The 15,158-nt window shown below is 44.9% G+C and overlaps 1 protein-coding gene across 1 annotated transcript in view; it reads right to left on the reverse strand.

Moving 5' to 3' along the window:
- Positions 1 to 15,158, reverse strand: part of map3k15 (mitogen-activated protein kinase kinase kinase 15) — a 102,020-nt gene that overhangs the window by 52,850 nt on the left and 34,012 nt on the right. Inside the window, exons 6-10 of the mRNA XM_055644944.1 lie at positions 14,801 to 14,971; positions 9,579 to 9,691; positions 5,171 to 5,330; positions 3,291 to 3,441; positions 1,024 to 1,131 (exon numbers count right to left, since the gene is read on the reverse strand). Coding sequence (XP_055500919.1) covers positions 1,024 to 1,131; positions 3,291 to 3,441; positions 5,171 to 5,330; positions 9,579 to 9,691; positions 14,801 to 14,971 — 703 coding nt within the window. The remainder of the gene's footprint in view (positions 1 to 1,023; positions 1,132 to 3,290; positions 3,442 to 5,170; positions 5,331 to 9,578; positions 9,692 to 14,800; positions 14,972 to 15,158) is intronic.

Here is a 15,158-nt window from a genome sequence, read left to right on the forward strand (position 1 = left end):
GAGGTTGAGAAGGAGTTTCTTCCCAGAGGCAATTCGGACTGTAAACGCCTTTCTCACCAGGGACTAACTGTACAGAACGTTTTTCCTTCTATTATTTATTATGTAAAATAATATGTGTGTTATGATTGTGTTTATAATTTGTTTGGTTGTTTTGTTGTTCCGCGAGCATTGCCACTTTCATTTCACTGCACATCTCGTATGTGTATGTGACAAATAAACTTGACTTGAACTTGACTTGAATTGTAGCTAATTACAAAATTCAATTACTAGATCTAAACATCTATCCATTTCTTAAGAAAATATTAACATTTTTAAAAAGCCTAAGTGTCCAAATAACATTCACACAAGAATTCACAATACAACATGATTTTAAAATCTCATTGTCATGAATTTATAGGCCAAATGGAAGGAATTTTGTGTTTAACTCCTGTAAATGAATGGGCATTTAAATCATCTTGCGAGTGGGATTTTGTGGACGCGCTGGTTTGGAACGTTGCGGTTTGCGGTGAATTTAAACCTCATATCGGCATGAAAAATACTGCCGGTTCGTATATTTACATAATGACATTTTCGCAACTTGAAATTTTGATTAAAGGCATCCGAAGAAGCAAGTTTATATGAAAAAATAAACGGCATACCTTGCCTTGTCCCCTACGTGAGATCTGTCCCGCTGTCGGCGTTGACAGCATTTGAAGATGATTTTAATTTTACTCCAACAATTAAATGATCCAGCACTAATTTTAATAAACTTAATAAAATGGCAGTCAAAGCGATTTTTCTTTAGCAACTAAACAGCCTGACAGAGATCGATTTCAATAGGCTGCAGAAAAATCGCATTTTAAACCCGCCCCCTCTCAAAGGCGCCAAAGTCGCGCACACGGGCAGTGACAGAACTGCAGCGCCGCTGAAGGTAAGTTTTGTAACATACCTACTTTATTTTAAAAAGGAGTGTTGGCAAAGCAATACAGATACAAGAACCCAACATGTAATAGAGGTGGCAGAAATTTTATTGCCCAATCTTACCACTTCCTCAGAGGAGACATGCCATATGGAGATCGTCTTCTCATCTGCTTCACTATTTACTGATACATAGGATGGCTGATAGACGTTGGTTGGCTCTAGAATAAGAACCTAAAAAGAAGACACGGGTATTTGTCACCATTTAACTGCATCAACAATGTTTCTTCAAAGATAGACACAAAATGCCAGAGTAACTCGGTGGGACCGGCAGCATCTCTGACAAAAGGAATGGGTGATGTTTTGGGTCGAGACCCTTCATGTTTCTTCAAACCTGGTCAAGATTTGCAGTGTGAAATTGGTACAGAGGGCATTTAAGTGAAATTCTTTGCTGTTTTACTCCAGACAAATAATAGTCCAGAGATTTAATAAATCCATTCCAGCACTCTCCTTTAATGAATTAGATTAGACTAATTACTGGAAATAAAAGGCATTATTTAAAATGAAAACTAGATTTAAAGTTATGATCATTATTGTCACTGCTTATTTCTGCCCTGAGCTGAACTGTAGATACAGTTATAATTAATGGAAGGGCTAAATAAAATTGTGTACAATGAATTCTGTGTCAAAAAAATAAATTGCAAATATGATTGGTTTATTCAGCCTGGCCATTCCCCTTTCACTCCTACTTCTGGGGAAAGATGTAGGAGCATGAAAGTCCTGACATCAACACTTAAGAACAATTTATTCCGAACGGTTGTACATGATACAGACAAAATACGGACCGGTTATCAGATTCCTGATCCATTTACCTCTTTCAGGCTCTTCTCCCAGAGATGCTGCCATGTTATGTTGCTCCTAACTCTACCTCATTCAGTTATTCCATTATTGTGCAAGTATCGGGGTTTTTTTTGCACTCATTCACATTGTACTACAACTTTGTACTATTCTATTTTGCACTTGTCCTTATATTTATTATTACTGCATGCATACGGTTTACTCTGTGAGCATCATGTGAATGTGGAATTTCATTCCACCCTGGTACATGAGACAACAAACCAACCTGAATCAGTTCTGAATCTGACATTCAAGTTCATTCAGCACCCTCCTGTACTTCAAAAGTAGACAAAATCTCCAAACGGTCTCTCCTCATCAAATAATTGTGATATTATATAAAAATCACACGAGAAAAAGCTGGAAAAAAAGGATAGGTAACGTTTTTGGTCGGGACCCTTCTTTGGTCTCATTTCCCAAACCCAAAACGTGACCTATCCATTTCTCCAGAGATGCTGCCAGGCCCACTGAGTTACTCCAGCATTTTATGTCTAGTGTTGAAAATGGCATGCAAGACATTGTTCAATTCTGATGATTTATGATGGGAAAATTAATGGCCCATTCAGATTGCTGATGAACACTTTATTGAAGCTGCTGCTCCTCCAACAGGACTCGGATCCATGTGGTTCCTCTGCGAGGAATAAAAGTAAGGACGAGTGTCCCGCACATTGCTGTGGTATACTTCCTTACATCAGGTCACGAGATGTTCAGCAGTGGTTGGCTGACCATTAAGATAAAAGTGTTGAGTAAATTTAAAACAACAAAAAAAAAAGACAACTAAAAGTTAATTTTAGAACAGAAAACTCAGTCTGAACACTATCAGTCATTCCACCGCCAGGGACTTTCGACTCTAGAAATCGGACAATACTGGAACTTTACTGGAATACTGGATAGTTTTCATTCCCTTGGTATCTCACCATTCCTCAGTCCTTGTTTCCCTCAGAAAAGCTTTGTGATCATAGGCAAGCACACACTGACAGTGGATTGAGCACAGCAAAGTCCAGGTATTTTCCCATTGAAACAGAAAGTCATTTCCAAACAGGCATTGAACCAGTCTGAAAAAGGGTCTCGACCCAAAACATTACCTGTTCCTTCGCTCCATAGACGCTGCCTCACCCCCTGAGTTTCTCCAGCATCTTTGTTTACCTCCAAACAGGCGTTGAACCTTTTGACCACCCCTCATTAATACAAAACACAGGGAGACCTTATGAAATAAAAGTAGGAAAAGGCAAAATGCAGCTAAAGTTAAAGTGCCAAAGAGTTATTGAAATTCTGGTTCAATTCACTTTGTTTCCTACTCTTGGGAATTGATAAATAGCTTCCATTGATTTCCAGTGTTTACATCTGGAAGCTGTAATACTGACCAATTGTGTCATTTGCCATTAAGAGGCATTAGGGAGACATTGAAGAGAACACTAGTGTCAATATTACTACATCACAATCCACCACCTCAGACAGGAGAAGAAAATATTGAAGCAAAATTAAATAAAATCTCATACTGGGAAACGTAGACCATTTCTATTGGTCTCCGTTGCTTCCACTATGATGTCCATCCAGAAGTTGAGACACTCTTGTTTGGGGGAATGGTCATTGCTGATCTTCTGGAATTGCTGCAGTAACATGAGGTTCTGAACCATGGACCTCAAGTACCTGAAAAACAGCCAAGAGGAAAGACAGCTCAGTGATCACCACTCCAAATCTCTATGAGGTGCCATAAGTGCCTTTTGTCAAACATTGGCACACTAATGCTACCTTCTTTACAGGTTTGCCAATACCAGAAATGCCCAGGCAGCATCTGTGGACAGAATAATCTTAGGTCAATAGCCATCCTTCTAATTGATCACCAATTGGTAATGTTAACTCCACACTCCACACATGCTGCATGATCTTCTGATCATTTCCTATCTTTTCAATTATCCACCAGCAATTTTATCTTTAGGAACTAAATTTTAATTATGGTTTAATTATCTTATTTTATTGGGGTCTTTTTAAACCTCTAATTGATGATATTGCCCATTGACCAAAACCAATGGTATACATATTGTAGCAACTTAAAGCAAGTAGAGCATTAGAGAAAAGATTAACTTGCAAACAATCGCACTCAATCAGGAAATGGTGTTGTTGCTTGGTTGTGATAAACATGACGCAGTTAAGAATGAGAATAACTGCTTATTGCACCCTTTTCAGGAATGCAATAATACTGGATGCATCTATCACTGAGATGTCTTAGTGTCACCACAAAATGCAGAATTGCATTTTTCCTCCAGTTATTCAATGATACAGACCCAATGGCACTGAAACAACCTGTATGGCTGCTTTGAAATTAGTCTATGGGTAAACATTGAGTGCAAACACAGGTAGACCAATCCAACAGAGGATCAAGAATATATCTGAATTAATAATATCTCAAGTATTGCCCCAATTACATCCTTTAATTTTCCTCCTCCATTAAAATTGCAATTAAACACATTTGCATTGGGACACTCGTACCTTTTTCTCAGGACGTACCAGTGCAGAGGATGGGGATGAGGGTAGGGGGAAGCGGGTGGAAATTATCGACATGTACTCTGCTGTGCTGTTTGTCCTTCAACTGCCGGTCACATTTCGTCCAAGTACAGGGGGCCAAAATAAACAACTACCAAAGCCTGCTCAACATTCTTGGACAGTCTCTGATGATAAAGTACCTCTGCTAATTTTAGCTGTTGTAGCATTCATTCATCCACGGTGCTCTAAGATGTATTAATGGAAGTCACAACTACTGTGGCATCCAATGCCGTACTTTCTCATTTATATATACAGTATTACAGTAGGCATCCAACAGCAATGGCAAGCAAATACGTTGAAGACTGCAAATTGCATTGGTCACTGCCATTGGAGGTCAGATACTTAGACCATACAATCCTTGGCTCAGCACTATTAACTGTGCTAAACAATTGTCAATTTTAATGTCAGAATCATTTATTTTATATCTGACTTGCTACAATTTAGTTTTGTTTAGTTTAGGGATACAGTGCAGAAACAGGCCCTTCGGCCCACCGAGTCTGCATCGACCAGCAATCCCCACACATTAACACTACCCAACACACATTAGGGACAATCCACAATTATACCAAGCCAATTAACCTACAAACCTGTACGTCTTTGTAGTGTGGGAGGAAACTGAAGATCTCGGGGAAAAAACCCACGTGGTCATAGGGAGAACATATAAACAGCAAGCGAAGGTTCTAAAAGGTGGGTGATTGAATTTCGGTCATTTTGGTCATTAAAATATGATCATTAAAATCGTCCCACTGAATTCCGAAGTGAGTCAGTCACACTCACTTGGCCGCAGTTCAATCAGGTACATAGTGATAGGTGAACATTCGCTCCTCACTCTTACCAGAAAGGAGACTTGAGTTTGAAGAGTTTCTCTGCTGCCAGAACAGCCTTGTTGATGTCTTTAGCCAACATGCTGACTGTGAAGAAGTGGCCCACATCATAGTAGCTGTTCATCGTGTCCAGACTCCCTTTTCTCCCCAGCAAACTGTTCAGTCTCACACCTGCCCATGAGATAAGTTGATCACTATCAGCGACATGTGCCTGAATGTCAGGAGATGTTCTTGTTATCATTATTGTACAACGTCCGGAAGTGGCGGCGCTGCCCTGGCAGCAGCGGCTCACCTGCAGTCCCGTTTGTTTTTGCTTTTTTGTGTTGTTTTTTTTCCGTTTTGTTTAGTCTAGTTTTTGGTTTTTAGTTTGTGTTTTGGGGGGGGTGGGGGTTGAAACAGGGCTTGCTGTCTCTCCCTGCGGGGGGAATGCAACTTTTTTGTCGTATTCCCCTTCTCTGCCTCCGTCTGCGCTGAGGCCTAATGGCGGAACTGGCGACCTCGAGGCTCAGGAGGCAGAGCCCGCCAGGACTCGCCCTGACCTCACGTGAGGACGGTCCGGTTTGGGGCTGGAACAGTGCTTCCGTGAGGGGCTGTGATGACCCCGTGAGGGCGGCCAGCACGAGGGAGGAACGGTGCTCCCGTCGGAGTGGCCGAGCTCGGGGAGGTACGGCTCTCCCAGCCCGAGGGAGGAACGGCGCCCATGTGTCGGGGCGGCCGAGCCCGAGGGAGGAGCGGCGCCCATTTCGGGGCGGCCCAGCCCGAGGGAGGAGCAGCGCCCATGTCGGGGCGGCCGAGCCCGAGGGAGGAGCAGCGCCCATGTCGGGGCGGCCTGGCGCGAGGCTGAAACGGTAACTTACGTGAGGGCGATCCGGCTCGGGGCTGGAACGGTGGTCCGGTGGCTGGGACGGCGTTCTAGCGGCGGTAACCCGAGTCCGGTGGACGGCAGCTTCGACCACCCCGGGCCGCGGTGATTGAGCTGCGGGACTGTTTTAACATCGCCTGGTGGGGTATCGCCTCAGCGCAGAGGGAGAAGAGGAGGGAAGAGATTGCAGACCTAAGACTTTTGCCTCCATCACAGTGAGGAGGTGCTAGGTGGACTCACTGTGGTGGATGTTAATACAGGTATGTGTTTATTGTTGATTTTATTTATTGTATTGTATGTATGTATGACTGCAGGCACGAAATTTCGTTCAGACTTCGGTCTGAATGACAATAAAGGAAACCTGTAAAACCTGTATTTCCTGCGTGAGGGAGACAACCTCAGCTAAAGTACACCATTTACCTTCCTGACGTCAACATGCACGGTTGTGTACAATGAACGAGACAGCTTTCCAATAGTGCACGCACAACCCATTTAGACATAAATACTGAAAGTTTTCCCTGGTTGATCCTTACCCTGCCATGAAATAACAAACTGCAGTACAAAGAAGCAAAGGGTGGTGATCGGGCATAGGATATTAATATAGAAGCAGAGAATGGGTAGCGGAGATGCAGAATGTGGGAGAAGATGGAAAGTGATGTTACCACAAGTATTAATAAATTGTTCAACATTAAACTATCAAGGTATATTAGGATCTCAATGACTGGCAGAGGAGATATGATGGTGTAGGAAGGAACTGTAGATGATAAACCAAAGATAGACACAAAAAGCTGGAGTAACTTAGCGGAACAGGCAGCATCTCTGGAGAGAAAGGATGGGTGACGTTTCAGGCTGAGACCCTTCTTCAGACTTGGCTGACTGGTCTGCAGCTACATGTGTTTTGGTCGTGCATCCATTCATTATTCTTGCTGTCTTCTTTTTCTTGAGGCACCCCTCATGATCGAGGATGACTTGCTACCATTCAGTTTACAGGAGTCTGAAGTGACTGAAAAGGCCAATGTGGGAAGTGTAGATTTTGCAACTGATGAAGCAGATGATGGCATGGGGAGTGGGATTGTAGGAGACTTGTAGCAAAGTCTTGCAGCTGCAAAAGGCTGCTTTGAGCAAATACTTGAATTATTTTCATAAAGCCATAGGGGATAGAATTATGCCAATCGGCCCATCAAGTCTACTCCACCATTCAATCATGGCTGATATATCTCTCCCTCCTAACCGCATTCTCCTGCCTTCTACCCATAACCTATGACACCCAAACTAATCAAGAATCTATCAATCTCTGCCTTAAATATATCCACTGATTTTGCCTCCATCGCATTATGTGGCAAAGAATTCCACAGATTCACCACCCTCTGACCCAAAAAATTCCTCTTCACCTCCTTCCTAAAAGAGTGTCCTTTAATTCTGAGGCCATGACCTCTACTCCTAGACTCATACCAGTGGAAACATATGTCCATATCCACTCTATCCAAGCCTTTCACTATTCTGTACGTTTCAATGGGGTTCCCCCTCATTCTTCTAAACTCCAGCAAATATAGGCCCGGTGCCGTCAAACCTTCATCGTATGTTAACCTACTAATTCCTGGGATCATTCTTGTAAACCTCCTCTGGGCCCTCTCCAGAGCCAGCACATCCTTCCTGAGAAATGTGCCCAACTCTGGTGCCGACTCACCGTTGCCGTCGCGGAGCTGGCCGAGACCGGAGCGGGTGGAGCGGTGGAGGAGCGCTGCCGCTGCTGCTGCTGCTGCTGCTGCTGCTGCTGCTGCTGCTGCTGCTGCCGATGCCGCTGCTGAGTCGGAGGCTGCTACTGCGGGTCTGCGGACGGCTCGGACGACCCCGCGCGGCTCCCTGGAGGGAGACCGCTTTTCGGGCTGCTGCAACGGCGAATTCTCCCGCCCGTGTTGCGGGGTCGAAGAGCTCCTGGAGCGGGGCCTAACACCATTGCCCCGCGCGGCTGGAACGGCTGCGGGACTTTGCGAGCGCACACCGGGGGCTCCAACATCAAGACCCGGTGTGCGACCTCGCACCACCCGGCGTGGCTTCAATGGCCGCGGGACAATCGCCATCGCCAGCCGGGGGCTTTGACTTTGACTGTGACATCGGGGGGGAGAGAGTGCAGTGGAGAGATAAGTTTTTTTGGCCTTCCATCACAGTTATGTGATGGATGTTTATGTTAAATGTAATTATGTTGTGTCTGGGGTCTATTTGTGTGTAATGTATGGCTGCAGAAACGGCATTTCGTTTGGACCCCCAGGGGTCCAAATGACAATTAAATTGACTCTTGACTCTTGAAAATTGCTCACAATATTCCAAATGCGGCCTGACCAGCGCCTTATAGAGACACAGCATTACATCCCTGTTTTTGTGTGCAAGCCCACTCGAAATAAATGCTAGCATTGAGTTTGCTTTATTTACTACTAATTTGACGCGGATTAACTTTTTGGGAATCCTGCACCAGCATTCCCAAGTCCCATTGCACCTACGCATTTCTGATTCTCTACCCATTTAGAAAATACTGTAATCTACGCCTTTTCCCCCTTTGCTCGTGACAGAGCTGGAATAGAGCAATTTCAGGAATCTGGAGGTGTGCATGTGAACAATGGGGACTGCTCAATGTTAGCTGACTTCAGTGTAACCTGGGCCTCAATGCTGCAGATGCTGGCCGGCGAGAAGACCCTGGTGTTTGTCCACTTGTCCCTTCAATGAACTGGGAGGATTTTGCAGTGAGAGTGTTGGGTATATTTCCACTGCCTTGAGATGTCTGCTACAGGAAGCCCACGTCTTAGAGATAAGAGGGCAGTGATCACTACTGGATGTTAGTACACAAGCTTTGTGTCAACCCTGAGGTCTCGATCTTTAGCTACCCTTTTCCTCAATCGACCAAAGGCTGTGCTGGCTCATTCATCACAAGTCTGGATTCATCAAAAGCTTTGCGATATTGGTGTGAACCTTTGTTGTTGGAGGGCAGCGTGGTCCAGCCAAAGCAGGTTGGTTCAGGGCCTTTGCTTGCCTGGTGTTGAGTATAAAGCCCAAGCTCTTCCATGCTTCAGTGAAGGCAGTGACAATGGCTTGGTGTGCACCCTCTGAGCTTGCATGCACACAAGCATCAAATGTGCACTGCAGCTTGACTCCAGATACCAAGGTAACCTTGGATGGGGCATGTAGTCACCAAAGCTTGAATTGTTCCCATTTCCATGGGGATTTCCGATTAGTTCTGAGGATTGGCTCCACTTCTGCAAGTGGTTTGTCCAAGACGAGATACTGCATTTGAGCCAAATAGATTGGCAAAACTGCTGGGGTCTCACCAACCCACGTGTTGGTACTAAAATAAAAGGGTGACAATGTCTCTAGACTTCCTTCCCCAATCACCAGAATACCCTCCGCCTCCCTTTCCCACACCCATGCTTCAACAGTTTTTAACTCATGCAATTATTTTTTTGCTCCTGATTTTGAACTGAGAACTGCTTAGTAACAGTGTGATTTGGGAGGTTTTTTGTGTGTCAACAAAAGCAAACAGTGTCCTTTCACGGTGATTTACTCACCAATTTTTCTCAGCTCCATTGAGTTTTCAAACTGCTGACCAGCAGCGATTAGAAGGACAGCCAAATTAATGCCAGAGTACAGGGTTGGTTGCAGCTCAAAGCCCTTGCGGTACCTAATTATTAACAGAAACAAACAGGCATCATTTATGACCTGTGCAGAATCAGAAGAAACTGTACATGCTGATCTCTAAAACTACCAAAGCGTCCGAATGTTACAAATAGTTTACAAATAGCTTGAAATTCAACTACCTCCAGATATGTACAACATTCTTGTATAACCATCAATAAATAAACTTGTCGAGATATTCTCTCACCAGGATATACGGCAGCAAATGTGGAAATTGCTGGTGTTTGTTGCCAAGTTGAATCATTAAATTGGATTGAAGTATATAATTCTGTTATGTTGACATGTAGACACTCCCTCCCCATTCAAGCCAATGTTCCAGTTAATGAAATGGAGGTGATGTTGGCTTTCATCTGCAAACTCAGACAGGCAAATACTGATCACAACAACTATGTAGAATATGGATACTTACAAGTTGTGGAACTGAACTCACAAGAAATTACCTGCTGTATAACTGTAAGAACACAGAGGACCATTAAAACATAAGACATAGGAGCAGAATTAGGCCATTCAGCCATTAGGTCTGCTCCGCCATTCAATCATGGCTGGTCTATTTTTCTCTTGCAAACCCCATTCTCCTGCCCTCTCCCCATAACCTTTGATAGCCTTACTAATCAAGGAAGGCCATTCGGTCTTGCAAATCTATACTGGTTCTCCGCAACAGCAATGCAACTAGTCCCTTCCCCGAAAGCCCTGCATTTTTCATAATTTCATGCTCTGATCTAATTCCTTTCTGAAAGCTCGGATTGAAACTGCCTCCACCAGCAGGGAAACACTTCATTCCAGATACCAGCCATTCACTGTGCAAACTCAAAAGGATTTTACACATGTGATCATTGGACCTTTAACCACTTTACATTGTGTTTTCTAGATCTCCCATTGATCAATAACAGTCCTTCATATATGTTCAATACTGATCTATTTTGAATCTTTTGATCTGCTCTGTTAGATCAGCTTGTCTATGATCTGGATTACACAGGCTGAAAGAGTGGTGGGAGATCAGTCAATAATAACTTTCATAACCTGTTATACATGATTGAAAAGGCAAGCTATTGCAGGGTAACAACGATAGAACAGGAGGCAAACATTAGTAGCTTAACTCGCTGAACTGGCCCAAAAACGATGGGATGAACGTCCTTTTTTTCTGAGCAGGGCTGTGGTCTCGCAGTGATTCAACAATGTGAGCGCTCATCCAAAATCCATTAAAATTAATCTACAGTATATTATTGAAAATAGATCTCAGCAGACTGAATATTCCAGAGGAAAAATAAAAAAATTATCTTGTATTCTCTCTTTGAAGGAATGTACAGAAAGTGCTGTCTCATGAAGGGGGGATGGCGTTGTGGCCCAGCAGTAGGCTTGCTGCCTTACTGAGTCACAGACTCGGGTTCAATCCTGTCTCTGGGTGCTATTTGTACGGAGTTTGTATGTTCTCCCTGTGAATGCGTGAGTTTTCTCCAGATGCTCCAGTTTTCTTCCACACACAAAAAAAAACAGGTGTGTAAGTCTGAAGAAGGGTCTCGACCTGAAACGTCACCTATTCCTTCGCTCCATAGATGCTGCCTCACCCGCTGGGTTTCTCCAGCATTTTTGTCTACCTTTGATTTTTCCAGTACCTGCAGTACTTTCTGAAACAGGTGTGTAGGTTAATCGGTTTCTGTAAAAATTTGTCCCTAAATTGTGGGATAGAACTAGTGTATGGGTGATCGCTGGTCAGTGCAGACTCGGTGGGCCAAAGAGCCCGTTTCCTTGCTGCATCTCTAAACTAAACTAAGCTAACACCATCAAAGACTCGCATTACAGTAACTACACACTCTTCTCGCTGCTACCATCAGTTAGTTGGTTTGTAGGCGACGCAGCCTTTTGGTTAGGTGGCGTTTCGGCAGAGCGGCCATTCGTTTAGTTTGCTTTTAGGCAACGCAGCTTTTCGGTTAGTTGGCGTTTAGGCGTCCTGCCCTTTCGGTTCGTTGGTGTTTCGGTTTCGTATGTTTTTGGTTATTTTACGTTTCGGCTTCGTTTCCATTCGGCTATTTGGCTTCGACTTCTTTGCTTCGGCTTCTCGTCCTTCAACGCCACGACCGCACACGGCCCTGCACAGCCCTAACCACAGCTCAGCACTGGACCAATGCAGACTTTGCCCCACCACATTTGCTCTCATACTTTGTTATTTGCACAATCATGGACTTGTCAACTGAGAATAACTGACTATTTATTGTAATTTTTGTTGTTCTTGTATTTCATGTGCCTGTAAAGCTGCAAAAAGCAAGAATGTAATTGATTGAGTTCATATCAAGTGCATATGACAAATAAGCAATCTTGAACTCTTGATTCTTTCCCAATTCTGATAAATGATTTTTGACCTGAAATGTTAACTCTGTTATTGTCCACAGATACTGCATGATCTGCTGAGGATTTCCAACATTAATTATTCTTAATTGAGATTTGTCACTACAATATTTTTGTTGTTACAATATATTTTTCAGTTATTACAATAGGGCTGAAACAGAAAGTCTGTTCCTCCCTATATTATGCTGTTGTCTGTCTGCTATATTTATATGTCAGGGTCAAAAAGTAACACAAAGATAGTAAGTATATTTAAACATAAATTCCTGCAAAACTTTGGTTAGAGATCAGCATTAATCTTTTACGCTGGTTTCCGACCTGCCCTTCCCTCATTGACGTTTCCCTTAATATCGAAAATCCTATCAATCACTTCGGGCGGGCAAGGTGGCGCAGTGGTAGAGTTGCTGCCTTACAGCGGTAGAGACCCGGGTTCGATCCTGACTAGGAGTGCTGTCCATATGGAAATTGTACGTTCTCCCTGTGACCATGTGAGTTTTCTCCGGGTGCTCCAGTTTCCTCACATTCCAAAGACGTACAGGTTCATAGTTTAATTGGCTTCTGTAAATGATCCCCAGTATGCAGGATAGAACTAGTGCAAAGGTAAAAACTGATCAGCATCGATGGCCGAAGGCCCACTTCCGCGCTATATCTCTAAACCAAACTAAACTGAAGTATTACGAATGTCATCCAAAGATTCCCAGTCCATTAAATGAAAAGATTTCTTCTGCTTACCTCAGCCTTGAATTGACCTCTTGTTTTTGAGACTGATCTCTAGTTCTCTGCTTGCTTGCCAAAGGAAACATCTTCCCAATATATATTTTGTTAAGACTCTTAAGGATTTTATATTTACATGTGATCGTCGCTAAATAAAGGACTCAACTATTCATTCTCGTGGGATATTCTCAAATCTATCTATACATAACTAAAACTCTGATATTGTTATCTTCCCGTTTGGCGGTCATTCTATTTGCACAAAAACAGTTTGCAATGGCGCTACGATTTTTCGCCAGTTCACTCACCGTTCGCCTATGCTCCGAGTCCACTAAGTTTCATTCTGATCGGTTGAATGGCATCAAAGTCAGCGAGGAGCAAAAATCTTAAAAAACGCGCGTGCGCAGAACGATCTCTTCTCCTGCCTTCCAGCGCCGCGCGGATTAGTCTCTTCCCCGTCACTCCTTCCCGCCCCTTCCTGCGCCATCGCGTCTTTACTGGAACTGAGGAAAGCCGGCGGAGGTTTCCAACCAGAGTGGGGGAGGTGAGGATGGATAGTGGGGGTGATAGGGGGTGAGGACTCAGGGGGATGGGGGACAGAGGGATGGGAAGGGGTAGGGAAGGGAGATGAGTTATGGAGGGAAGGAGGAAGTGACTGAGGGTAGGAGAAAGGAGAGGAAGAGAGGTGAGGGGAAGGATTTGGAGAGGGGAGGAGGAGAGGGCAATAAGAGGGATGGTGGAGGAGGGAGAGAGAGTGCAAGGGATGAGGAGAAATGAGCTGTGCATGTGCAGTTGGGGGCTAAGGGTGAGTGGTGGAATATTACTTTGAGGGACCAACGGGTCCCACTTAGTCTAGTCATCTATATTACTAAAAGTCTGTTCTTGACCGGTTTTGGCCATCTGTGCTGCGATTTCTGAGAGAACGCCACCACCTACGGCCGTCATTTTTGGCCACCTCACTCAGAGCCCCCCTCTGCTATATGTAAGCCGAGGATTTTCCCCGTCGATGAAAAATGACAGATATATTAATGTTTTTACAAAATTCCCCATTATCTCTGCTGCTTCTGCTGGTGGGAGGGGAGGGACTATAAAACCAGGAAGTGTTGTGCCTCAATTAATCTCTGCAAGCTGGAGCTCTGTTAATTAGTCTCTGTCACTCTGAGCTCTGAATGACACTGAACAAATGTCTACAGCACAGTGAGTACCCTTAATTTGGTTTGAAAATGAAAATATAGATAGTTTGAAGTAAAATAGCACTGCCTGCAAATGGTTGTTTGTGTTTGGGTTTGGGTTGAGTAAAAAAGGCACTCTCTCTCTCTCCACCTGTCTCTCTCCTCTATCCCTCTCTTTTTCCCCTCCCTCCCTCCCCCCCCCCCCCCCCCCCCCCTCCCCTCCCTCCTCTCTCTATCCTTCCTCATCTTTCTATCTTTCTCCCCCCCCCCCCTCCCTCTCTCTCCCCCCCTCTCTCTCTCTCCCCTATTTTTCTCCCCCTCCTCCCCTCCATCCCCTCCCCCACCATCCCTCCCCTACACGCACCCCTACCCCCTTCCCTCCACCCTCCCCTCCCCCTCCCTGCTCCCCACCTCTCTCCCCTCATCTCACCCCCCTCTCAGCACACCCCCTCTCTCTCCCCCCCTTCCCCCTGCCCCTCCCCCCTCCCCCCCCCCCTCCCCCCCCTCCCCCTCCCCTCCCCTCACCCCCCTCCTCCCCATCCACCCCCCACCCTCCCCCTCCCCTAACCCCCTCCCCTCCACACCCCCTACCCTCTACACTACCTCCCCCTGCCTGCCCCTCCCCCCCGCTCCCCCTCCCCCTCACAGCACCCCCTCTCTCTCCCCCTCACTTTCCCACCCTCTCTCTCTCTCCTCCCTTCCTCCCCCACCTTTCCCCCCTCACCCACGCTCCTTCTCCGCCTCTCCACCCCCCCATCCCTCTTGCCCCTCTATTTGTGTCTCTGTCTCTCTCTCTGCCCTCACTCTCTACCATTGTTTGTAGTTTGAAGTTTGCCATTGCTTCTTCCTTGCATTTGTGAAGAATTTTTTACCATTCTATGGCATTGTCTCGGCTGGTTGCATCCTTGCAGTACGAGTCGAGAAAGAGATCTTTGTAAATTCTTCCACACAGGCAGTACATGTCGGGGGCAGGTTTGTCAAACGACGCCAAAACTTCCAGCATCACTCTTAAAGCTTTCTTTCTGTCACCCTGTTGATTCCTCCTGCGGGCGGTAGGGGTGGGAAAGAGGGGAGAAAAGCAACAAAAGTCAAGATAGAAAGAAAACCCTCTAATTTTATCATGCCTTTCATGACGTTCGATCAGCAGCAAATGTTTTACAGCCAATTGCTTTTGATGAGAAATTACTTTATTATTTACAGTGTAGTTTAGGGAAACAGCGCAGAAACAGT

The sequence above is a fragment of the Leucoraja erinacea genome, chromosome 13 (genome assembly GCF_028641065.1).
Source record: "Leucoraja erinacea ecotype New England chromosome 13, Leri_hhj_1, whole genome shotgun sequence".
Taxonomy (NCBI): Eukaryota; Metazoa; Chordata; class Chondrichthyes; order Rajiformes; family Rajidae; genus Leucoraja; species Leucoraja erinaceus.